Genomic DNA, 27,778 nt, shown 5'->3' with positions numbered 1-27,778 from the left:
ATCCTCAGGGCATAGTGGATTCTATTCTGTTCTTTCAGAAAGTAAGTACTGAGGTCTTAGGTAGAAGGGCTTACTTCAGCTGCTTAGCGGCAACTTCATTTTCTCCAGCTAGTAAAGGAGCCGTATACAAAGAAAACCCATCACTTGCAGAAATTTGGACAACATCTCAGTTCGCTTAAATACTGCATACAAGTTCCCATGCTAAAGCTCCCGCCAGTTTCTAGAATACTGATACAGTTCCTGTTAAATTGCCTGGGAAGAGATCAGCATCTTCCTCTTGTAGGGCAAGAGATCTACAAATAGAACACATAAATAGCTGAGTGACCAGCTTGTAAGGCAGACGGGGAGATTACACCTTGAAAGTAATGCAAATATGACCCTTAATCCTAGTCTTAAAATGGAGAACAGGAGAACAAGTGTTTAGAGATCATGGGAGTACTTTGTTATTTTAAGCTTGAATATCCAAAAGAGATACTGCTCAACCAACTGCAGGCTTAACACATTTTTCAACCAACCCACGCTAACTTGTAGTTCCAAGCTAACCCCCTTACAGGCAGAATAATCCAGTCTACACGATGCTGTCTTTTTTGAAATGGTAAAACATAAGCCATGCAGGGCAAAAAAAAAAAGCTGTCAATGCACCACTCATTTTCCCCTTTCCTCACAATGTTACATTCTCTACTTTCCAAGCTCCACTAAAAGGCAGTAACTAAATGACTACAATACACAACATTCTTTGGAGTTGACTGCTACTAGACTTTCTGGTGGCTTAATACATAAATCAAATATCACCCCATAGTACTTGCACTTTCCCCAATTCTACAACAGATCACTGAAAAAGCAAAACTGTTCATGCTTGAGGTCAGAAGTACTTTAATTCTATCTAACCTCTGGCCCCTCTCTGTTTATACCACCTGCATACAGTGATGGCTGTATACAAATTAACACAAAGATTCTCCAACAGAAAAGTGCACAATTTACATATGACGTGACTTTGAAAAAAAAAAATCCCAATAATGACCACAAGAGATTGCACTGTTACTTCTGGTAAATTACCACATTTAGGGAAATATTATGCAAATTACTTAGCTGCACTTTAAAATAGTTAAAGCAGACATTTCCAGTTCTCATTAGTCAAAAGCTAGATTAGAAGAGACTGTGGAAAAAAACAAGTGTATTCATAATTAATTTTTAAGATACACAACTGCCAACAGCATGTAAATATACTGAAAGCACGCTTCCCCGAGGCACGCTACCAAGGCTAAGTGGATATCTGTCCTGATAGATGGAATCTGAATACATCAAAAATCAACAATAAATAATACAAGCCACAAAGATGCAACTACAAATTTTTAAAAGTTTCAATATTATCAATCAATATTTGATTTTAAAACAATTTTATACTCAGCATGGAGAAATACTTGAAATACTGAACTATAGACACTTTAACCAGTAACATTTGTTAAGTGTTTTATTGCTACAAACTGGTACATCTTATCACAAAAAGCTACAAGGCATATTATAACACATACTCTATTATACAGAGTGCAATGCAGTCCCCGAAACAGCCACACTCAACAGCACAATTTTTGAAGTTACTCATTCTGTACTAAGAGGTAAATATTGTAAGCTTATGCCATAAAGCATTTAATATATTTACCCCACAGACCTGCCTTTCTTTCCCACTGATTAGACCAAAATTTATTATATCCAACTTTCAATACGCACATCAAAAAAATAGGATGCTTAAAAAAATATACAACACGATGTTTTAATCAGCTTTAACAGTCAGTTTGCTATAAAAAGCTCAACTAAAATAGTCTTAATTTCATTTTAAACAAAACCAGAAACACAGAGGAATTATATAAACAAATTCTCCATGGAATGGAATGCATGCATACGGTGGGGAATCTCCAACAACTTCATCTGAGACTACTGAAGAGTCTTAGCCACTTTAGAGCAGAAATAAAAAGCTGTTTTTGCCCCCCCCAATACATTTTAGTTTTCTTGCATTTAGTTATCTTCAGTGTGGTCTAAAGTGAAATCAGTTTGTTCTTCAGTTTCTTCTTCTTCCTCTTCCTCTTCTTCCTCACCTTCAGCTGGCTCATCAGCCTTGTCCTCTTCTTCTGCCTGCTGCTCCTGTGCCTGATCATTAATTTCAAAAGGATTTTCACCCTGAAGCAGAAGATTGAAAACCAAACACTTAGATATTTGTTTCCAAACATAAAATAATACTCATCATTTCAGCAAATGAAAATGGCAGCCACTAATAACTAATAAATGTTTATAATTTTTGAATCTGCAGGGTTTTTGATGTGTGGTGTTTTCCCCCCCTCCCCCCAAGAAAATCAAAACAGATTTTATTTCAAGTCAGCAACACCTCATTTTTATGCACACTAGAAACTGAGATCCCAATGAACTAGTTTAATGGAAGCAGAAATAACACTGAGAGAAAGCCAAAGTATGCTATACACAAACTTCAGTTTAACATTCAGCAAATTAAAATCACATAATTAAATTTTGAAGTATTTCCTTTACTCCTCAGTAAAGGAAAAAGAAATCATTGACTAGCCTGAAATTCATTTTGCTTCTTCAGAAGTAGATTCTCATAGGTAAGGTCAAGTACACAGAAAGCTGGTATCATAACTTGAGTCCTACGAAAATGAGAAAACCCCACATCTCAGTTAAGACTCAAGCTGCGTTTCGGTGATGAACCACTATACCTATCAAGAACCACGGGGCTACAGAATACCCAGGAGTGAAGTGTACCTGAAAAGGTAACAGTGTTCAACACTGAACTGCCAAAAGTACGCATTAGCTCAATAAACCATTTTTGATTAAAAAACAAACAAACAAAAAACCACCAAAACAAACACAAACAGAAAAGCAAAGTGCCCAAACAATTCAATGGAAAGCACTGTGAAACAAGAAGACTGAGCATCCACACCTCAGTTCAATAAGGATTAGTGCAACTCCCCAAACTTGTACTCATCTACTTCTCGTTTGGACAGAAGTGTGAAAGACCTCATAACTGCAAAACTTCCAGTGCCATTTTCCTTGGGTTCAGCTGCCTATTTTCAGTCACATTGGGTAAAGGAACAAGGATTTCCAAAGACTGACAGAAATAAGCTAATTACTGAATTAAGAATAACCCACCTGGTTAGTTTCAAATACATGCTCATCAGCAGGTTACACAGAGTAAAGATGGGTATACTAAGAGTTTCCTATGGCCTAAGAGACAGAATTGTTTCTTAACAGAAGAGAACAAGAAGGTAGCCCTTCTGTATAAGTGATGCACAAGGACATCAAAAGGTCCAATACAGGTCTGATAGCAATAGTATTTAAACATGGTACAACGGGAAAAATTTAGGGTAGGCATAACAATGAACTGTAGCTAGAGAATGCACATCTAAAAGTGCATTCCACACTCCTAGAGACAACTTCTGACTGTCCCTGACTCTTGGGGACAAGCTACAGAAAGTCCTAACATTTTATTCTTCTGGAGATAGTATGTCAGTTCTGGCTAACCCAGCAGCACTGGATTCAGCACACTACTGCTGCTGAACAGAGTTCAGGGGGTGGAAAAAAAAGTTGCTTTGCCCAAGTGTTTTTTCAGAGAAAAAAAAAATGTACTTTTCAAGTTCTCAAACTAAGGAAAAAGTTACTGCTCTCAAGGGGAAAATCCTAACGACTGCACTCTTTTCCAGTGATGTAGCATCAGAGGCATCCAGCACAGCATGCAGAGCCAATTTTGATGCTAGTCAATTCTGACAGCCACATTGGTCCCATCTTCACAGATGGCTTTAAAAAACAAAACAAAAAAATCGAAACAGAAAAAACAAGAACACAGGCACACCACTGAATGGCTGCAGAAAGACTTTATGATGCCTAGAGAGCATAAAAACCACAAGCAGATAAGTAGTTTATTCCCAGGAGATTCATTCTTTGGGTTCCTAGTCTCTAGAATATTTAAAGTGGAGAGAAAGCTTAAGACTGTGAAGTGGTATTTACAACTAAAGCTTTGGGATTCCAGCGTCCCCAGAAACCCCACTCTATATTTATTTATAACAGGTCTCACAAGCCTGACCCAAAAAGACACCGAAGCCTGCCTACCTACCTATCTGATAGAATTTAGAATGCCTTCACTAATACATGTGATCAAACAGCCCTGGGATATAGTCAACCTCTATGATGGTTCTATCAAGCAACATCCAAGCAGCTTTTCACCTTAAACATCGTTCTATCTAGCAAGTTCTAAACAGTCCAAAATTAGAAGCAGTGATAACTTCAGCAAGTGGCGACCTTTTGCCTGAGAACAAGGTGGTCTTTTTCCCTCCTTATTACAAAGGGACTTGCTACAGGTTCATTAAAACTCCTGAGATGATTATTTCAGAGTGGCCAGAAGGTTGTTTGTGGTAGATTCCTCTGCCCCACACCCACCCCCTGCCCTTTACAGTGTGGATGTAGAAGAATAAGGAGAAAAAAAAAAACCAAAACAAACATACAAACTGGAAGTGTAAAAGGGTACCACACAAGACCATCACTGGCAAAAGGCAGCTCTTTAAAAGAAGTCCACCTGTAAGAAATGCTATTCAACCTTGCTCTCATCACAGGCTGTGACACTTAAAGCAACTGTCAAGCCTTACCTGGACCTTTGTTTATTCCTTTCCATTTGTAACTCTAGTCACTGACCAGAAGCATAACAAACAGAGCCTTTATAAAACACCAGGAGCCCTTCTCAAACTGCATCACCCAACTTACTGAAGGTGTGTTCTGTGTGGCTGGGATATTAATTACAAATGGCTTGAAACAAACAAAATAAATCTTAGGCTAACTTCATACAGATCCTTTCGTCTTAAGTGGACACCACAGGCACCTTTGTATAACCACAAAATGCTTTGGGTTGGAAGGGACCTCAAAGCCCATTTAGTTCTAACCCCCTGCCATGTTCGGTGACACCCTCCACTAGCCCAGCCTGCCCAAAGCTCCAACCCTCCCTCAACACTACCAGGGAGGGGGGTAGTCACAGCTTTCCTGGGCAACCTGTGCCAGTGCTTCCCCACCCTCACAGGGGCGTTTCTTCCTCACATCTAGTCTAAATCTGCTCTCCTTCAGGTCATTCTCCCTTGTCCTGACGCTCCCTGCTCCCTGCCCTTGAAAACAAGTTCCTCTCCAGCTTTCCTGCAGCACCTTTAGATACTGGAAGTCCACTGTAAGGTCTCCCCAGAGCCTTCTCTTCTCCAGGCTGAACAAGCCCAACTCTCTCAGCCTGTCTTCATAGGAGAGCAAAAAGATAACTTAGCTCAGTGAAAATTAACAGGGGCAATTTAACATTTACTACAGGTGACATGTCCAAGCTTATAGAACTAGCTGAAAGATTCCCGTTCAAGTATGCATACTTATTTCGCATGTACAGGTAAATACTACTAACTCTGCGCTTATTTCTTATATAAGATTTTACCATCGAATTTGAAAATTTAAAACTGACTTTAATTAAATGGTTAAATATGAAACTATCTGAAAATGTTTACAGCCAAAAAAAGTCTACTTTCCTTTTCAAATTTTAAACTAGAAAGTGTAGTTAAAGAAAAAATGAACACTGTTTGTAGACCAAGTACACCTTTGAATCTGTACATTGATGTAAAATGGATACACATATTTGCTTTTTTACCTTTTACACATACAGCAAACAACCTGTGAAGCAGCCTCTGGTTGGAGAAAAGATTTAATCAAAGGGCAAAAGTGATTTTCCATTAAGCACTGGGCGGAAAAGTCACACACAGAATGACGTTTTACTCAAAAGAAGTGGCCAAGGTACAAAGGTAAGGCAACAGTTGCTACTGCTCGCCAGTTAGCTTACTCCAGACCAGAACACAACCTACTCCCTCATATTCAGTCAAACATTAGCCAGAGCCTTCAACCTTAGTCTTACACATTCCCACACGCAGCAAATATACTCGAAATAGATCACCTGCTGTCAGGTGTCAGTCAGCCAATCAGCCCAAATTACATTAAATCATCATCTTACAAGATGTTACTTAGTAGCTCCATAGGTCAGCTGAAATGGCTTAAACAGAAAAAAACACCATGGAGAAAGGTACATACTAAATGCTGTTTGCAGTGAAGAGACAGAGGACTACTACTGCATTTTCTTCCATTTGCATCTTACCTTCACATACAGCTCGTATCGTGCCTTGACTATAGGATTATTCAAAATACTGGTGGCAGTAAGAACACTCTCCCTTTTTATTTGTTCTCTGTAAGCCTAGGAAACAAGTTGTACAGTGAATCAAACACTGATTAGATTTATCACACAAATTTAAATTCATGGTCAGTTCCTGCAAGAAAAATAGCACTGCAGCATGGAGTGCTTATTTGTCACAGTTAAGTCCAAAACACATAATAAGCTCAACTACGCTTGGTAGTAGAGTGCTGGTTTAGCTTGATCAAAATACGTATTCTTTTCTTGCTTACATGATGAACTACAACCACGTATGTGTTTGCAACCACAGTTGCTTTTGTTCCTATCTATACTTTTTCCATCACAGCATAACATTGTTGAAGATGTCCCTACTCACTGCAGGGGGAACTGGTCTAGCTGACCTTTAAGGGTCCCTTATAACCAAAGTCATTTTATGATTCCATGATATTCCATAACACAGAAGCTCACATATAAACAAAACATTACTTTGGTAATTTTGCTTACTAAGACAACTGTTCTTCCCACTCATGCTACTCTTTAAACTCTTCTACCAATCTTAGAATTTGTAGAGATACACTTCTAACAGAGACAAACACCGTACCTCACTATTCTTCACATTAAAGACACTACAATCAAGCAAAAAAAGACATCAGATTTATTATCTTGATGGAAATATAAATATTGGGTTTTGCTATTCAAATTACAAAATCTTTCCAACACTTAATGGCAGTAAAAAATTCCCATAAAATAAAGGAGTCATTCCTAGTAACCTTCTCAGGACCTAGTACTGTCAGCTTTTAAGCACACTAACATTTCACTAACTGGGAGTGCTCAAGTGCTTGCTACTTCATGAGGCGTTATGTTTACAAAGTATAACAGTGAGGAGATCCCAGCTTTCTACAGAACAAGTAATACAAACAAGAACTTAAAAATTACCCGTGCTGAGCACCGTAACACCCAATTATGACGTTATATATATAAAAAAGTAAGTGTATCTTACTTGTTTTCCTTTCGTGTGATCAGGAGATTTTAAGTGCTGCTGAACAGAACTGTGCAATGCAGGAACATACACGCTGCAAGCACTGCAGTGGACAGTCTCAACTTTCATCATATGGTCATCAGCAGTAACCCCTGCCAAAGAAGATACAAATATCATTAACAGAGAACATATTATTCTAGGGAAGGAGAAGAGGATTTTGGCTGGTTTATACCAGAAAGTTTGACATGTTTGTTTAGTTCGAGCTCTCAGTTGTTAAAGGAGAATATTCGCTAAAATTCAGGAGTCAAAACTAGGCTCTCTGAAGGCAATGTAGGAGGAGGAAATGTTTCACTTGGGACACTCCAACTCCTCCTCTCCACAGGCAATTATGTTTGGTGTTAAGGTTATGATATCTTAACACCTACCTGCCTAAATAGAGGGAAATAAACCTGATACAACAATCAAATTGAACTATTGTAATGTACAAAAAAGCCTTTAAAAAAACCAAGTTAATATCCATAATAGTAGACTTTTTGATACAAGTAGTAAACTAAGCTCACCAAAGCAGCTGGATTTACCTTACCCCTCAAAAGAACAACTAAAACATTTCCTTGCTTCCTCTCACCTCCAGGAAAAAGCACATGAATCCAGTTCCTTTTGCAATTTTAGTTTGTCAATATAACATTCTCATCATAAAGTCAAAAAGGTCCTCCAATACTTAAGGAAAGTACACAAAAAGAATCTGGAACATTGTTAAGATGCTGACTATATCCATATTTAAGTAGCTTTTAACATTTAAATTTGAATTAAGCTAATATTAAAATACAGTTATTACCTAAAAGTACTCAAAAGATGCTCCCTCTGGCTCTAACACATCTTTTAAAATTCCTCAGGCAAAGGATAAAGGGGAAGGATATGGCACAGCAAGGCAGGGACACAAAGTGCTCCAGAAAACTGCCTGTAAGGCAGCCAAGGGGAAAGAACTTCAGGTCCAGATACCTCTTGGATAGGCAAGAAAGTGCTCAAAGTTCTCTTTCTGTCAGTTACTACGTTTTGAGGGACACTATCCCAATTACGTTATCCATAATCGACCATTATCACCTTACTGCTACATTACATGCCCTTTTTCCAAACTATCTGCATTCGCCTGTTGACACTCCTCATGCACAATACTGACCTAAGACTGTGGCAAAGCCCACACAACTCTACTGTTAAGTACTTAGCACAACATTATCTTACTTTCTGCCAAGGCTACCTGGATAACAAACTTTAAGCTATCACCCATTGTGCTTACATTCCACGTTGTATCAGAAATGAAGCGAGGAATCCCAACCAGGTACAGAAAAGGTGTGAAAGCTAATAATTTCAACATTATCAAATTCAAAGAATAAAAGGAAAAAAGGAAAAGGACTCCACAGTATGCATTTCCATGTAAAACACATTATTCACCTTCCATTATATCTTTTTCAGCAGCTTGAGCGTTTTCCGTTTGGTTACTTGTCTGCTGCTTACGCATGGCCGTCTTCTTGAATTTATTCACCATGCACTCCTACAGAGAATCAGGGGAAAAAGAGAGTACAACTGTTTATATCCCAATAGGAACCTATACTTAAAATAGTACTCAGAACAGCTCTAGTAAGTAGCTATTAATTACTGTTACTCTTTAAGGCACTATTTTAATTGTAAAAGTCACGCTGTTTTACAGACTGAATTTGCTTCAGGTTTTAGTAACCTACACTGTGCCAAAAGTAATTTGGAAAAGGAATGATAAATTAAGCATATTCTGAAGATAAATAATAAGTTTAACTATGTTCTAACATAAAAATATTATATAGATATAAAACCCAGTTGTCTTACATGAAGAAACTCCATCACTACTTTGTCAAATTTGGTTTGCTTCTGGATGTGATCCAATGTTTCCTGGTGAGCTGGACTCTCCAGATGCGCCTCAATTTCTTTCTCTTCAAATGTTCGAAATTTGCAAAATGAGCAAGTAAACGCCATTCTGTCAAGAGAAACACATTAAGTAACATTACCACTGAGGCAACATTCTTCCTTCTCTCCTCAAAACTGTGAGGACTTGACAAACTTCAGAGAACCAATGGGAAAAGCATTCCTTAAAAAGCTTAAGTGACAAGAACAAAAATGCAGTATTTTGCCATTACAAAGGGTAACTGCTGCAAGAGGCAAATATAAACCCAGTCAGTCCCAGGGTAATGAATTTCTTATGCCAGAGAGGAAAACTGCTGAAATCAGAAGCTAGCCATTATTCTGTGAGCCTATTTATCACAGGCTCTCTAGCTTCTATCACCTTGTAGTACTTCTCAGTCAAACCAGCCCATGATTTAAGTAGTCAAAAGAATTAAAGCTCATTTCCACACAGAACCTTTATAACCTAAGGCAACATGGCCTCCTCAGCACAATGAGGAAGAGGCTATGACCACATACTGCACTGACAGTTTTGTACAGGGCTAGCCATTAGCCCACCAGGCTGTGGCAAGACAAGGAACATTTACAGAACCATTGACTTATTTCTGCCGCAAAACAGCTTGCCATATGTATATAACCAGAATACAGTGAACGTATAACAGCTTAAGTCAGCATGAATGTATATTTAACTTAAATATATACTTCACAAGCAGTACCAATGCAACCTGCTTCTCAAGCTGCACTGATGCCACTTGTGGGAAAAGAGGTATTCGGAAACCGGTTATTCTCTGATACAACACAAGTCCTATGAAACATCCAGTCTTCTACACTACAGGATTTGGGTGCTGGGTTTAGGGTTGAGTCTGTTTGCATTAAGCTTTTTTACTTTGTTTTGAGGTTGGGTTCTTTTTCTCATTTCTTTGTCAATTTAGGAAAACAAAATGTAACAAATATAATTTCAAAGGGGCTTTCAGGAAATAAGGTTTTCTTTACAGAAGGACAAAGAGCAAGAAAAAATACCACACAGAAGACAGAGGCTCTAGCACAAACCTGTATCCATCACCATATTTTTCACTGTTTTTTTCCCTTCTACGCCTTTGCTTCTCTCTTCTGGCCTCAATTCGTCGCTTTTCTTCTTCCTCGCTTTTAACTTCTCCTTTGCCATCTTAACGTACAGTGGGAAGATTTAAAATATTATATTAAAACAAAACAAAAAACACCCACAAAACCAAACTACAAAACTACACACACAGACAAAAATACCCCAAAACAGCCAAATGCTTTTACTGTTGTGGGGTTTTTAGTTTGTCTTCCTTGGCTCCTCTACAAACCCCTCAAAACGCAGAGAAAGCTCCTATACCAAAGTGGTTCAATGGGTTATTTAAATGCCACAGAAGTCTTGGTTTGGTTTCCTCCTCTAAAGGCAATCAATTTAAACCTTTGCTTCTAACAATGAAAACTTAAGAAAGGAGTTTCACTCACAAAAGTCAGAAAATTTACAGTTAAAGCAAACCCTAGCCTGTTGTGCCTGGTTATTAAAGGCCTCTTCAAGTAAGTGACCAGGAAAGAGTACCAGGGTTATGTTCCTTTAAATTCTCCATGACTTTAGACTCCCATTGTTGCAATCCCCTTACATAAAAACAAGCTATCTAAAGCCAATCTATTCTGCTGAGAACAATGATCTCAAATGCAAAAGCATTCTCAGAAAGAAGATGTAGCACTGTTTTCATTAAGGTATAGAAGTCAAACTTATCTTCAACAATTTCATGATTTTCCCCCCGTCGAGTTAAATTTATTTAAAAGAAAAAAAATTTCAAAAGGTTTTCAGCTGAAGAAATTTAACAGTGAAGGAAGAGCTGTCTGGAGGGATGGAAAACCACCACACAACAAAAAGCCAATCAAACCTTCAAAGAACTTCTTCATTAAATTATCATCTGACATGAAGTAAAAATGCAAACTAATAAAATACTAGAAATTAGGTTTTCAACAAAGACTTCTAAGGACCTTGACTTTTTGCACAGGTATACCTATGCTTGCTTTTCCTATGTCTGCTTTAAAAGTCTACAGACAAAAGGGGAACAATTAGAGTATTATCTTGGCAAGTTTTAGAGCAGGAAGATGATCACTTAAGTTTTCCTTCGCAGGTCAACCTCAGGGGAGAGGTGAGCCTCCATGAAATCTCCCTCCATCTAAACAACAGAAAGGAATGTACACTGCATAATGCAAAAAAGACTTGCAGAGAAAAAAAAACCCCACTGGATTTCTGTGTATGTGTTTGAAATCACTACAGTTACATCTGTAATTGTACACCTTTAGCTGATTTTACCTGAACTAATAATTAAGCTGTTTTACAAAGTGTGCATGTGAAAAAGACCCTGTGTTCTTGAGAGCAGCTCTCTGAGTTAACTAAATCCACTTTTTAAAAAGTGACTCACCTAGAATTTAAGGGTGGGGTTGATCAGCTAGTGGGATAAATAATAGGATATGGGTGAGGAACTGGTGGGATAAACAGCATTTAAGCAATGGAATGGCAGTAAGTATAGAAGACCATTTACAGTAACTTCACAAATATTAAAACATATCAAACAACAACATACAGAGATGATGAGAAAGCAGAGAAACAATAAGCATGTAAAGAACAAAACAAGTGATGAATGGTTGTTACAATCATCTTGTCCATAGCCTAAATTTATAAATGCTTAAAGAAAAAAAAAGTCATACTACTCTGTAGCTATTAAAGCTCATACACAAACTTACTAAATCTATTCACTCAAAGTCACACAAATACAATACTTACTATACCTTACCTGACGAAGCAAACTGACTTACCTCCGAAAGTCTGATATCCAAGATCATAAGCATCTCTTGTAAAGTCTTCATATATAACAACTGCACCACTTGTGTCCACTTCAATTTCCTAATAAAGTCAAATCCATAATTTTAAGAAAAAAACCCCATAAAATAATGATAATTCTAAATCCAGAAAAAGACAGTGCCAGTTACTCAAGTCACTTTCTTCCATCGTCATACTTGATAAAAATAGCAAGTAACAGATTATTGCAAAGAAAGTGACTTGAGTATCTACTTAGATTGGCAGACAAGCACATCAAGCTATGCATTTCTCTTAATGTCCTGAAGTGTCTGTGACTTGGTTTCACAACTAAAATTCTCACCATCTTCTAAATAATTATTCTTTATAATACTTCCAATGCAGAGTTTTAAATACTTGTTTGAGACTATGTTCATACGTTCACTCAAAAAGAAGGAAAATACCATTCCAGCCCTGGAACAGATATATACACACACACATGCTGAGCTTACAAAGCACATTCTTACATATTGTTGCAACTGATCTTTCTCCAGGTGGGAATTAATCTTTGCACCCTACCAGAGAACACTTGTTAACACTAGGAGGTTTTTTATTTATCCTCTCTGCTTGATGTGTCTTGTGTCTTATCCATTCTTCCTCACTGCTGTTTAATAATCTCCCTGACATTCTGTACCTAATTTCTTACCCCATCCAAGCAGGTCATAGGTGTATGAATTCAAGTTGACTATCTACAACATAAGAGGTATACACATGACAGCTCTCTGTGCATTATAGGAGTAGGTAGGGTCTACAAATACATTTTAAAATTAATTTTCCAGGCTATCTGCACAAGCTATACCTTCCATCTGAAATTTTTAAGATTTCAGAGTGCCACAAAAATAACAGTTTTAGATCAAGTGAAGAAAAGAAAGGTTTTTTCTAAACTTAAGTAAGCCAAGTGCTTCATTTTAAAACTCTAGCTTAAGAACTATTTATCTTAAGGCATACAGTGCAAACTTCTCAATGAATCACGAGCATTTTCCAATACCGGGAATCTTTACCTCTATAGTGGAATCCTGGAAAGATGTCTTCATGTCTGTAAACACAAAATGAGGAAGAAAGAAACAAATAATGTAGAAGTGCTCTTACCATCAATTCATTTTAAGGCAAGGAGATATTTAAAGTTCAGCCTGTTATGCAGCTAGGAGAGTCTACATATATGTTTATCATAGTTTAGTAATAATACTAAACGTAAGATCAGTCATCCGTAGGTATATACAGTGAACAGATTTCTAGATGCAATCACCTATATCGAACTCCATGAATTAAGGCAGTCAAGACTGAAAATACAACATAATTGAAATACATTTTCACACATATATTGTATACCAATTGCATTTAATACTCTGTTAGCTGTCAGCCACTTTTTAGTTTTTGACTACGTGATAAAGCTTAGAGCCTCTTTCAGTTCAAGTTTCAGAAAATGATGTTAAGCCACCCTATAGTTCCATCCCCCAAACTCAGAGCCACAGGACAGGATGATGAAAAGCACATTCTTGTAGATGCCGTCTACTCCACTTCTTAAAGTAACTTCAGTATTATGTGATACACTGGTCCCTGGATGGCAGAAATCAGTGAGGAGGAAAATAAACTGGAAGTGCACTGTCTAAAGATAGTTCAGAAAAGGAGAGCCTACAAAAGTACTAGAAGACCTATGAGGGAGTCCTTTAAGACACAAATCCATGGTATACCCAGATGCGTCTATTACAGACGCGTTACATCACAGCAAAGTTGTCAGGTTCAGGAATAACACTCCCTATATGAAAGTCAGAGGTATGTGTTCTATGCCTAAAGTTCTTACAGTACTTTTGAAGTTAAAGAAACCGTTTGTTAATACACAACAGTATTAAGTAGAATTAAAAGATCAAAAATACTTTTCATGTGGAAGCTTTTGCCAAGTCTGTGCGTTTACCTTGCAAGTTTTGAGCTAAAGTAATTTTTCAGGTGTGCTGTGTAACCAAACTATAAAAAAAAAATCAGGTCCAAATTCCTGAGGAAACTACAAGCACAGAAAATATCAGAATGATTAAAGTCGTAGTTTTACCTTCCTTACAAGATACAGCAAGCACCATTAATACTTTGTGATTTGTCTTTCCAGTTCATGTATATCTCCAGTTCTTCTCTTCATTATGGAATTTCACTGACAATAAGGAGCAATCTCTCTCTACCTTTCATAAATTATTCTATACCATTTTTCACCATTTCCTCAATCTGCCTCTCCTCTTCACCCGCACCGTGTACCTACCTTATTTTAGCCACACTGCAGTTCACACACCACTTTTTATAACCATCAAAATATCTGGGCTGCAGTGCCCAGGCTCAAGCAAAGATACCTTTTAGTATTTGTCAGGCCTTGTCACTTAAGGCAACTTGAAATTATTTTCAGTGGTGAAAATTTGCCTCCAGGAATTATCATGAAAAAGTTTAAATGAAATAGTTTTCAGCAGCACATATTTAAACACATCAAAATATTCAATTTCATTCAGCAAGGTATCTTTGCAGTAGAAATACAAACTCAGAAAATCTGTTGTAAACAGATTTCAAAGGAAAAAATGAAGAACTACAGAACAGCACCTACAGCCTTCTTTCTGAATATTGACTAATTCATTCCCATTTAATAAAAAAAAACAAATAAAGCAAACAGTAACTTAAATTTAAGAGTTTTGGTACTTGTTACTTACTTGGTGATTTTTTCTGGCTCAGCTTCAAAATAGGCTTTGTCATTTTGGGTTTCTTGATAAATGTCCCACCGGGTTTATTATAGGGCTGTGGTATCATTTTTCTTTTTATTCCTCTTGCAGCAACTGCTGCAGGACTGGGTTTGTTATGATAGTCAACAACAATTCCAGGTCTGTGCATTCCTCCAAAGTCTCCCATATGCTGAAAATTTGTGAAATCAAGAGAAAAGTATTAGTATATGAAATCAATAGAAATAAAAAAATTACTTGGTACAATAAAAATGTGTACTAAGTAAAATCTGCATTTCAGACCAAAATGCAGGGGAAATATAAGCTCCCAGTTTAATGCTTTGTTGTGCAATGGCTTTGTGGGTGTTTGTCCAGTAGAATGAATACATGTTTAAAATGTGTTTCTGCTTATTCAGAACCATTGTCCAGACATATCTCAGCCTAACATCTTGGCTCCCCTCTTCAGATTCTCTAGATGATAAATAACTTCTCCCTCTGGGGAAAAAAAAAAACCAAAAAAAAAAACCCTACAAAAAAACCCAGAGCTAACCAACCCAGTTTTCAACACTTTAGTCATTTACAAAAAGCAAAAAAAAAAGGGAGGGGGGGGGAGAAAAAGAAAATACCCTGCAGCTTATTTATGCCAAATGATTAGTGGTGATTTGAAAATTGAGTAAAGAAAGTTGTCCTTCAGAATTTACAAGTTGAGCCTGGAGGGAGCAACAGAAAACCAAGGCAGCAATAGGAATGAAAAATCAGTTAAAAGACCAAACCTTTCTATTTCTTCTGAAACGCTACACAGTTATTTATGGATACTTATTTATGAAAGTTACTCTCTGAAGGCATGGAATGAGTAATCTGAAGAGGGAGAATTTACATTGCTGCAATATTTTCAAAAGCACTAACACACTTTTTTAATGTTAACTCAATTGATTAATAAAGGGCAGAAGAGACCCCACTGACTGGATGGGTGACTTGGATAAGCAGAAATATTGGTATTGCCATGAGAAGAGAATTAGTACTACACCATCAGAGTTAAAAGAACATAAAAGTAACTTCACCGTAATTTGTGAAAAGTATGACTTCTTATAAGCAAATTTTAAATGACAGACAGAATGTACCAGGACAGGCACTTTTCTTAATCAGAAGTCCATGCACAAGATCTCCATGTTAAATTATTTAGTTGACATAGTTACAGGACTACCTAACATGTACATTTACACTGTACACATCTAAATTTGACATGAAGTATGCACTTAGATAATTTCAAGTACTTTTTTTTTTAAACAGTCTATCTATTAAAGGTGCAATGCATTTTACATAGTGTAAGTAGTTTAGCCTTTACATTCTCTCCTTTACATGGAAGACTAGAGAGATAAATTTCAATAGCAAAACAAAAAAGAAAGAGGGCTACTTGGTTATAACCCTGCACAAAACTTTCAGATCTAAAGGAGTTCTGAAAGGATGGCATCCAAGCTTAAGAACTTAACACTCAGCTTCACAAGCAGAGAAACATAAAGAATAGAATACATTTCTCATACCATGCTACATGCTAGCTAACAGCCATGTGCAAATCTGAGCTACAATTTAAATATGGCAACTACGGTACTCAAGAATGCTGCGAAGTAGACTTCCTGAAACAAAACCACCACACAATTAGGCATTTAGAAGACCCAGTAAAAAAATAATCGTCCTCTACACTTCAAACTACAATACTAAAGAATTGCTTCCAAAAGAAATATAGCACACTTGAAAATTTTGAAAGGTAAGTTACACCTAGAGGCACAGGCAGAAAAGTATTCACTGAACTCTTCATGCTTAAAAACCAAAACCAAAATCAGAACTGGGATTTTAAAACCAAGATAAAGGGACACCATCAACTTAAAATTCATACTTCTGTCAGGAATTGATTTTTCTAAATTCTCCTTTGGGATTTTTTTTTTGGTTGGTTATTGGGTTTTTTCCCCCTACTTCATTACTTCTCCAAACAGTGATCCACTATTTTGTGTACAGTTAATCTTGTTATTTCTTAAGCAGTTTTGACATCCTATACTGGAAAAGAATCCAATGAAAAGGAATTAGAACATAAATCTTCAAAACAAAATTATTAGCAGCAACAGGACTAGGCACACTGCCTGGAAATTAACGTCAATTCTGTAAAAGAACCTGATTTCAAGTTGACAATGCCCCTTTAACCATGCTTTAATTTTGAACAAGAATCACTGCTAGCCACCCACCTTTGCCATTTCCCCCCACCACCCTTACAATACACAAGTCAGAGTAAGAATTAAGTTTAAAAGACGACTTGATGTGTGATAAAGCATGTGTTCAACATTAACTAAACTTTTACCTTTACAGGAAACAAACTACTCTAGCATTCAAAACCAGGGCTTTATTTTTTACTTATACATTGCACCTTTAACCTACTCAAAACTTAAAAAGGCTTTGAATTAATCTTTTACAATATTCAAGAATTTCCCCACCAGCAGCAAAGATGCTGGTGTTTACAAGGAAAAATGCAAGTCCTTTTAATCCCTTTTAGACCAAACCTATTACTTTTATCTTCACCTTTCAAACAAAAGGAGAGATTTAACAAACCTTATCAACTAGTCCTCTATTACTCATTACTTTCAGCAGAAAGAGGGACTGGGTTCTACTTGAAGACAGCTTCAAGGGGGGTAAACATCGTCAACCATAATAGTTTGCTTGGACAAAAACCCCACACTGTACTGAACAGTGCATTTGTTTTAAAGCAGTGGTCTTGAAAGGGTTTAAAAGAGTGTCTAGTGAAAAGAATCTGAAAAGATTCTGTACTTACTCCTCGGCCTCGGCCTCTGCCTGTTGATGGTCCTCCAAAAGCATCATAGTTTCTGCTTCCAAATCCACTTTCAGGATAAGCAGGCGTTCCTCTCCCCCGAGAGCCTACAGGTGCAGGCTTCATATGGGGTGAAGAAAAACTGCTGTAGGAAGAGTAACTCTCTCTTCCTCTGTCCTCCATAAACCCAGGCCTCAATTTTGAACGGGAGTAAGGTGCTTCCCAGCTAGACCCGCCCTGGTTTCTACCTCCGAAAGAGTCAAGGCTATTCCGGTAGGAGTTGTCAAATCGACCACCATAACTACCTCCGAAGCGGCTTTGTTCGGGTTCATTATAACCATAGCCAGATCTGTACAGATCTCGCCCACCCAGAGAAGACCCGGAGTCGTAAGACTCATAAGGTCCAAACCTGGAAAAGTTGCACAGTGAGGAGAAAAAAAAGTAAGCTTACTAATGTTATACATTTCAAAAGACAAGTTATCAGTTGACATTTATCAACTAAAATCAATTTATTACTATACTGGTCCGTACAGTTGTGTTATAGTTTGATCTTGATTAGGGCTGGGCAAACCACACTATGACCAGATAGAAAGCTATCTGAGCCATTTTTGCAAGAAACAATTCTCAAGTTCAGTATGCCTGAACTCTGTTTACGTAAAATTTTTAGCAACATTTACTAAAATATTATTAGAGCCCAGCCCTAGTCTCATGAAAATAATCACCTGCAGACATTCATAGGCTAGTCAAACCCTCCTTTCTTTAAATTCATGCCCTCACATTCTAACAGTTAAACAGCAGTTAAAAGGCGGCTTAGTTCTGAACTGAGGAAAAAAGAAGAGAGGTTTGTTTGTTTTTTTTAATGGTACAGTTGTCTTAAACACCCCACAGAAAAATACACATGCTCTTCCATTCATATTTGTACTTTTTGGAAATTTTCTTCCCTGTAAAATTCATTCTCCCAATCAGAGCTTATGAGCCATCTTTCACTTGCAGACCAGAAAGTCTAGCAACTCAGGATTTTGAAAGTCTATCCCAACACATGCACAGTGGACACAAAAACAGTCCTTGGAATTTCAGAGTAGAGTAACAAGGAGCTGAAATCTTTATTATTTACCAAGCATTTACTTTGCCTTGGGGGCAGCAGGACGGGGTGTGTGTCAGGCTAGAAATTGTGAAGATTTGTAACCACTTAGAAGGGAAACACATTAGTGTCCCTGCAGGGTTCTAATAGGGTGATTCAGCAGGAGCTGCGGAAAGACAACCCCTTGTCTGATAAAATATAAACTAGAACAGACTCAAATAACAAACTGTATCTATAGTAAACTGAATGCCTTCGTTTTAAAATACATTAGTCTCAGAAGACCCAAAGCTACACAGAAAATGACACTATCTGCAGAGAGAGCCCATGCACAGTATTAATGTTACAAGGCAAGAGACATTTCGGTGTTCAAGTAGTCATTCAACCTTAATCATATGCAGATTACTATATGGTAGGTACAGCTCATTCCTGAATCTCTGCTCAGACTTTTAAGTCAATCTTAATGTTCATCATTAAACAAATTACACTTAACAAAAAAGTGTTTAACAGAACCGTGCAGCAAAACAGAACGCTTCTCCAGCCTCCCTATTTAGTACTTTCCTTGCCCAGTGGCACCACAGTGACTACAGACGAGAAGGATACAGCAGTCTGGCTACAGCCAGACGAGAATTCAAGGGCGCACACAAGAAAACCATCAGATTAGCTAAGTTTTCTTCACATTTTATTTCCTCCAAGATAGAATCACTACTCTGAAAAGCATGCTTCTTTGAATACAATATTAAGACCCAAATCAAATCAGCTGCTCCCTACTGTTTTTATCTGAAAGAGCAACAGTAATAGTATCCTAACATTAAATACACAACTTTAAGACCACTGCATCAGATTTTTTATTTTTAGACCAATCCATCCTACAAAGCAGCCCAGAACACGCACACAGTTTTGAGTGTAATCAGTACCTGCCAATGAAATAATCTGGACATGACTTTCAGATTCAACACCAAGATCATTTGAGCACTGCACATTCAAACCAAACACATACCCTAAATGTTCCTTGAAAACGGAATGTTGATAGATTCAGTCTAAGGCACTAAACCAGTTAGGTCTAGTCTGCTATGTCAGACATGGTCTCAGGCCAATCAGCTACAAATTGCTAGCCATTACCAAAAAATAAAACTTTTTCCATTTCCATTCAAAGACGCATTGTTTCACTGTCACACTTCTCAACAGAAATGCTGATTATTACAAGAATCTAGCTCTTACAGTTTAGTATTTGCCAGTATTGATCGAACATGAAGACTCAGATGAAAGTGTTCATACAAAATCATAACAACATGCCTCAGGAACACTTAAGTTAGAATACAGAATGATTTAAATTGGACTTGATCAATTCTTGGGACAACTGAAGGATTATTTTACCTGTTACCACCACCACCACCTCCTCCGCCTCCACCTCCATGACTCTCCATCCCATAGGATTGGTTAAGGTAAGAGTCCATGGATCGTGGGCCACCATAGCCTCCATGCCCGTAATCACGGTCCATGTCTAAAAAGAGAGCAGAAAAATGTTTATAAAGAAAGCAAGAAAGAAGTCTTATTAAGTAAATCTAGCTTAAATTCTTAACTAAAGTGTACTCTTTGCCAGTGCTTACAAACAAAATTCAGAACTGTCAGCTGCAAACCAATTTTGACACTCTGCTTAGGGAAGCTGCGTGTCTGTTGTCATCCAAGTACCTCTGAACTGAAATTACATTCATATTTTTTGCCAGAAGTGGATAACTTGGGATTATTGTGTCATCAGCTGGAATTCAGACGCACGTTAAATTAAGAGAATTCAATGGAGAGGCCTGATGTAGAATATGTCAGAAGTCAGTAGAGAATTAAGACCACTTTGCACCCTTTAACAACACACAGCTCACAGACAGCTGATTTCTCTACCCAATGCCACAAGAAACTTTCACTCACAATGACAGAGACCTTGGGTAAAGGTTACAAGTTGTCATGCTGCAGTGCAGACTCAGTATATCAAGCACAAACACAAGATCACCCAAAGCAGCACTGAGTTACTGTTCACTCCCTGCTCTAAGACATTGGTTATTTCACTGCTGAACTGATGCCACTTCATGGCATCTTTTTATCTTGCAATGAAGTCTGGCAAAGGAACCCATTTCTTCCTCAACATGGAAGTCCTCTGTAAAAATTCTGGTTAAATAAGCACTCAAAGAACTAAAACAGTGTTGCAGACCTGCGTAACAACTGTGATCCACTGTCTTCCTCTGGCACACACAATTTGCACTTCACTGGCATTCTAGTGACTGAAACTGCTTGCCAGTACCAACCAACACTAACTTTTGGATAATACAAAGAAAGCCTGGCAAGTCAAGCCTCACAGACAAGGTACCGCAAAGAAGGAAAACACAGTGAGCACAGGAAGGATAAGAATATAAACATACAAAGATGGGTTGATTCTAACAAGAGACAGTATTCTATACATCCCAAAATCTCCACATTTAAGCCACTGACTTTTCCAGAAGATATCAGGACAGTAAGCTCATTAAGTTGTAACTAATTTTCCTATTTAAAAGAAACTAATTCTCTGTGCATATTTCATTAAAATAATTTGTGTTGAATATTTTAATAATTGTACTGTTTCCTGCTTGCACCTGCTTCATTAGCATAAGGCAGCCACTGTAATTTATTTTTACATGTCAACAAGAATTCCGCAAATAGCCTTGAGCTGACTGTATCCCTTCTACACAGACATTCTTAGCATGCCTGAACAGAGACTCCAACAAATGACCATCTCCTCTCTTCTAATCATCGATACTTTCAAAAAAAAAAAAACCCAAAACACCACTTTTAACATGGAAATAACCAAACCTTTCCATATTCTGAACATAAAATAAACATTCTGCAGCAAAGCACAAAAAAAGGCTTTCCAAAATACTAATCATGTAAGACCATACAGCGTCTACTTGGAACTGCAAAAAAAGTTACTCTTTTAAAGAAATGGCTGAGCCTTATAATAGAAACATCCAGTATTCCTCTCTGGTGTAACTAAACAATCTACCACCTAATCCAGTGGAATGTCCTGATACGGGCCAGTAAGAAGCATAAGGTAGTCAATAAAATAAACTCAGTTTCACAGAAATTAGGGACAGATGATCCCATGGTCAATTTCAGGTGAGAAGGGTTTTTTTAAGAAATAAACCACAGCACAACTAATCAAAAGACACTGACATTTTGAAAACTGAGTATCTGACCCAAAAGCACCTAATAATTTACCTTAGTTTCATCTATTCTCTATTATCTACACCATGAGATGGCACAAAAGTAATTACATTGAGAGTCAATCAAATCACTCAACAAGAACACAACATACTGCCAAGATCCCCACCACTGCAATCCAACTTTATCACAGTGCCATAAGTAGCGACTGGTGGTGTCTATATGCCATAAGTTCACTAGTGGGGAAAACACAAAAACATTCACTCAAAGAACTCTTTCAAGAAATGGTTTGAAGCAGAGTTTTGCAATAAGTTTGTTTAAAATTTTTAGCATGAAATCAAATACTATGTATTTACAATCACAGAATAACTTCAGACACCCACTTTTGCTCAACACTCCCCCTACTTACCACGTTCATGTTACCTGACATTAGCAGTCTTGCTTCAGAGCTATGTCAAGTCCCTAAGTCCTCTCATCGCTGCCTTTAGGGTATCACCACCTCCTCCCTAACAGCAAACAATTCGCTCATCCTTTCCAGGCTCACTGAGCTGCAGTTACTGTCATTATAATACACTTGCATTTGAAAAGGCTTAACAGGGAATACATAGGTACAAAGACATAAAGAGCGATGATCACTTGCATAATTATCTACCTGAAGAAACTGGAGGTAGCAAACGAAAAACAAACAAGCTAAAAAATTGGATCCTTTCTGACAAAAGAAATACTGAAGTCCTGAAACTGCTATAGCAACACATTCCTAAAAACTTACACGGACTCAACAAAATAAAATAAATCCACTGACAAGAAACTCAAAGGATGTTGAGCACAAAGACAGAAAGTTCAGAAAGTCCCCAAGCAGCAAACCAGCCAAGGCATATAAATACACTGAAGGAGTACTTCTACTATTCCTTCCACGTCTCCAAATGAAGAGTGACATAAAGGGTATTGGTGAGGTTGGACAGACAAATCTGTGACTGGACCTAATGAAGATAATCCTATGATCTCCTTCCAACTGTTTCATTAAATGTTTCAGATTGCTGAGTAGTTAACCTTGAGTTCCAACCACTTGCCCCTGGTTCGGTCATTTTGTGAGCTGCAACCTTTGCCCAAGATTTATAGATTTTACATCATGCCCAGAGCTCGACAAAAGATACTGCACTTCTTACTTTGAATGCAGTATTTCTTCAGGCATTAAGCTTCTCTTTACTCTGAAAAATCTGTTCTCCACATAGACTTTCTTATTACTTTTTTAATGTAGTGGCTGAATAATAATCACCTGCATAGCCTTAATTATTACATTCTCAAGGTAAAACAACTTAGTAGTTGACAAACCTTGCAGCCACAGACATCAAAACCCATTTGCACCAGCCTCATTCACACTTTTGATTATTCTTCTACAAACTAAAGCATGACAGATGGGCATGGGACATTCAAAAAAAAAAAAAGCTGTATCTGCACAGAACAATTTCCTCTGCTTGTAGCCTACTCCCCATTCACTGTTGTTAGCTCTGGCTGTCACCATTAGCAGATACACAGAAGGTGCCTATCCGTGCAAACTATTCAGAATAAATGTGAAATTGTTTCACATGCTAAGAGAACATGTGCTTAAATAAAAAAGACAAAAAACACCCAGAATTGTATTGCAGTGTCTCAACTGAAAATTCACAAGCATAGTACTTAAGTTTAAATAGTAACTGTTTATGAAAGAAACCTTTGAAGAAATAGCGTATCTATAAACACTACAGAGTGAAACAGAAGAAAGAGTGGTACATATTTGCTCCTCAAATTTAAAAATGTAAGAGTAAATCTCAACTGACGAAGGCACTGAAAGTATTTGAAACAGAGTTTGTTGAAGGAATAAATTGGATTTAATACCTGCAGCCTCTTGCATAAATATGATGTGGATGAATGAGCTGTTCAACTGAAGTAGAGAAATAGAATTGCAAAGAACAACTTCATTTTTCATTTCTAGATCACACTTAAAACATACTAGGGTAGGGGAAAGGGAAGAATTAGCTCAAAGGGGAAACAAACGTTTGATCTCTAAAATAAAAAAAGAATGGACACTAAAAGATAAATGCAATTTACAAATTAAAATGTTCATGTATATATATTCCACCAGGTTTAATTTAAAAAAAAAAAAAAAGCAGCTCTATCTGGTGGAGATATCATTTAAAATAGCTGCAAAATAAATCTTAAAAGCCAACAAAGAAAAAGTAAAATTTTCCTTGGGAAAAGAGCTAGCAAGTTAAACATGTAGTAGATCAAACTCAGTATCCCTTGGTACTCCATTTAAGAGAAAAAACTTAAGATCAGAGTATACTGAAATCATACTCACAGCACAAAGAAACAAAATAAGTTTTCCACAGTGTTCTCCACGTGGAGCACATGAAAAGGCTATGACGATGAGAATGGAGAACGAGCTTGCAGTAGCAAATAATAAGTGGAGCAAAATAAGCTTTAGTAAAATAACATTTAAAGAATTAAAAAATAATCAGAACTACTGTTTTGAAATACAGCTAATTTCCCTATATTTTACATTCACAATCCACAAAGACTACCAAAAGCTTAAACATCCATTGTGCAATAGTGACCAGCATTTTTCCCCTGTACATTACATTTTTCGTAACACCATGCTGCTCTAAGATCACCACCTTGTCAACAGATACAGAAGTTTAGCCACATTGACTCCCATGCAAAACAAAGAGCCAATCCAACAATGTGAATGAATTTTAGGAATAGTAGAAAAAGCCAGTTCCCCTTCCAGATTAAAAAGACAATAGTTACAGTAATATAAATGTTTACATGAACAGTTAATAATAGTTCTGTTAATAATATTAATGGAACTTATTCTACAGGGCATGACGTCTGTCTGAAGCCAAGTCACCAGCAAAGGACAACTGTGGAATTACAGCGGTCATCAGCCATCCAACGAAAAATGCTTCACACAGGCTGAAAGTTTCCAACAGCAAGAACCCTGCCAAGAAGTCAACTGAAAACCGGGCAAAGATGAGAACTCTCAACAGCCATCCTCTATTGCCATCTACTGGGCCCCTACAAAACAGCCGTTAGCCCACTGTACGGAATCCTTATGCATGCCTAACACACAGAAAATGTATAAACATTAATGGCAAACGTTTCGAGATGTGTAAGTCATAATTAATCTCGTTTAATGATTATAAATTGAAAGCTTAATTGTCAGAACGAAAATTACTATTACAGAGGTACATGAAAGGAACATTCTAATTGTACGACACAGGTTTGATTAGTTACTGCTCATAGGACAAGCCTGAATTCACATTAATGCTACTGTCATCAGATCTCAGAAAAGCAGGTTCCAGTGAATGGCTACAGGAAATACTCCAGTAAAATACTTAAGTTCCCACTTAAGAACCATTTCTACAAAAAAGTCTAAAGGACATCTAATTAAGAAGCAATATAGAAGATAAACAGGGCCATGGTTTTAATTTAGTTATTTTATGATCAAGAAAAATAAACAAAATATCATTGACAAAAAAAGCTATGACTCAATGAGCATATCATAAAAATAATCATACTGCAATCAAAGATACATCTATAATCTAACATCTTTTCTGTAAAACACTCAGCAAGACTATCAGGAGATCTAACAGCAAACGCTTATTTGATTACATCTGTAAATGAAGCTTGGGTACAGTTTAAAGTTTTATATTAAGATACTTTTAGTACTAGTTTACATGTTGGCAAGAAATGTCAAATCATTTCTTGAGTCTTATTAAACTCATAACCTTCATCACCTTATAATACACCACCCCCCATTTTTTTATCCGTGAAGCGGTGTAAACATGATCTAGTTTTGGCTGTAACACGTTTACTTTGTATGCTTCTATATTCTTTCCCAAACTATTTAACTTAAAAAAAAAAACCAAAACAAAACCCCCAAAACAAGTAATTCCAGGTTCTGCTTTTTCCATGTCTGTATAAAAGGGGGGCACATCTTCTTTCTTTTTAGAAGAATCAAATACATTAGTCCACAGAAAACAAAATACTAATGTATGCAAAAAGCATCATCATAAGAAAAAGTCTGCACCTCCCCCATCCCCACTCCTTGATCTCACAAGTTTGATTTGGAATGTGCAGTTCATGTTGACATGCCCAAGACGAAAATCAGGTCTCGCTCCCAGTCCTGGAGCGGCTCCTGAAAACCAGTAACTCCTCCCGAAAACCACGTACCGCGCTTTCAATAACCCGTTTGATTTTTGGTTTTGTCAACACTGACCATTCAGCCCCAACGCTTTTTACAGGTTAGACGTATTTATAGCTCATACCTGAGACTGACCCACTGGGCATGTTCACACCACAATGCATGGGGGTATCTGGGAATCTCCAATCTCTGTCTTCAGCTGGAGAGGATGGGTCAGTGAGAATGACTTAGTGCTTAGCAAGAGCTGGAGGGGAGAGACAGGGAGCCGCAACAAGAGGCGGCTCTCTCTCCTGTCGGATCTCCAGTCTCCTGACACGACCCCCTCACGGAGCTCGCCCCGAGCTCCCCCCGTCTCTGCCCGCGCCGCCCCCGCCCGCCGCCTCCCCCTCGCCCCCCGCTCTCCCCGCACCCCAGGGTGCCGCTCCCCGCGGAGGGCCGCCCCCACCCGTGCCGCCCGCCCGCCCGCGCCGCGCCCGGGGAGGGCCCTCCTCCCGCGCAGCCCTCCCGCCGCCAGCCGCCGCGGCAGCTCCCCCGACCCGGGAGGGGCGGCGAGGAGGAGGACGAGGAGGTGGATGAGGGGGGAACTCCGTCTTGCGCGGAACAAAGCTGCCGCTGCCATTTTGAGACGCGGCTGGGCCCCGCACTAGCAGCGGTGGCGCCGGCCGGGCCCTGCCCTTACTCTGGGGGTGCGCCCTCACCTTCCCCGTAGTCCATGACGGCGGCGGCGGGCCGTGCTCCTCTGGGCGACTGACAGCGGCACCTACACAGCGGCGGCCTGAGCCTCTCTCAATGGCGCCTTCCCCCACAACGAGGCGAGGCGGGACCTGTATGCGGCGGCGCGGGCAGGGCGCGCGGCGATTGGCCCGGGCGCCGCGTCACGTGAGCAGACCGGCCTGCAAGGAGACGGGGCCCGGACCGGCAGCGACGTCACGTGAAGTATTGGCGCAGGGTGCCCGGATGGGCTGTGTCACGAGGGTGGCCGAGCGGCAGCCATGTTGGGCCCTGGCAGCAGCCATTTTGTGTTCTGGCGTCATACCCTGTGCCGCTTGAAGCCGGTCCAGGATCAACAGTGGCCAAACACCCACACCGTTACACTCCCGCGGCCCCCAGTGAAGGTGCCACTGCGGAAAAAGCTCCTCTCGGTGCAAAAACACCAACATCTGCCCTTGCAGAGGGCGAGAAGTGAGGCTAGCGGCAACCAGCCCTGCAGCTCCACAGCCTGGTGTGAGGTGCCCTGACCCACGGCCCTCACAGCTCCCCCCAGGGGCTGCTCCCGTGTCGTGCAAACCAAACGGCTTTGGAAAGTATTTACACCACATCACCTCAGTAATGGCCCCCTTCGGTGAACTAACAGGAATGCTGCTTCAGCTGTCAATCCCAAAACAACGTGTTCCATCGCCTGTAACGGGGCAGTGAAACACTGAAAAGCCCAATGGCAAACACGCTTCCATTTCAGTTAGCTGTAAGGTAGCATTGCACTCTGTGAGGCTTGAGATCTGACAAAGAACAGACGTTACTCCTGTGTGAAGGTGACACGCAGAAAGTATTTCATCTCTTACAGCTCTTACGTTTTGTGCAGCCCTGTACAAAAAGAAACGAGGAAAACGGGGGGAAAAGCATGTGAGGGAGGCGGCAGCCTGCAAGTGTGGCACCCAAAAGCTGGGAATGCCCGAGAGGACGAGGGCGGGCGAGTTCTGGGGTTGGAAAGAGCCGCCCTCTCCTGGTTCTGCCGCCGGGCGGAATGACCCCAGGAGCTTCCAGTTTCTCACCAACCGAAAAGCAATAAAACCCCCGCTGCAGCAAAGGAAGATCCGCCTCATCAGGTCCGAGGCGCAAGTTTTGCACTGAGC

The 27,778-nt window shown here is 38.9% G+C and overlaps 1 protein-coding gene across 2 annotated transcripts; it reads right to left on the bottom strand.

Annotated features, from left to right (window-relative positions):
• Window positions 1–1,246: 1,246 nt before the first annotated feature.
• ZNF326 (zinc finger protein 326) lies at window positions 1,247–26,642 on the bottom strand (the record flags this gene model as incomplete). Of its 2 annotated transcripts, XM_084266184.1 has the most annotated exons (13): window positions 1,247–2,175; window positions 6,170–6,265; window positions 7,203–7,333; window positions 8,631–8,730; window positions 9,039–9,186; window positions 10,161–10,275; window positions 11,940–12,027; window positions 12,981–13,015; window positions 14,661–14,859; window positions 17,485–17,890; window positions 19,937–20,063; window positions 26,053–26,127; window positions 26,627–26,642. In XM_084266184.1, 13 exons carry the CDS (start codon window positions 26,640–26,642, stop codon window positions 2,014–2,016), a joined length of 1,698 nt encoding a protein of 565 aa, XP_084122310.1. In that variant the 3' UTR covers window positions 1,247–2,013. The 2 variants fall into 2 exon arrangements, with proteins under 2 accessions (XP_084122310.1, XP_084122311.1); XM_084266185.1 differs by lacking the exons at window positions 11,940–12,027; window positions 12,981–13,015; window positions 26,053–26,127.
• Window positions 26,643–27,778: the final 1,136 nt, after the last annotated feature.

The sequence above is a fragment of the Gallinula chloropus genome (assembly GCF_964237585.1).
Source record: "Gallinula chloropus genome assembly, chromosome: 6".
Lineage (NCBI taxonomy): Eukaryota > Metazoa > Chordata > Aves > Gruiformes > Rallidae > Gallinula > Gallinula chloropus.
This window is presented reverse-complemented; position numbering and strand designations above follow the sequence as displayed.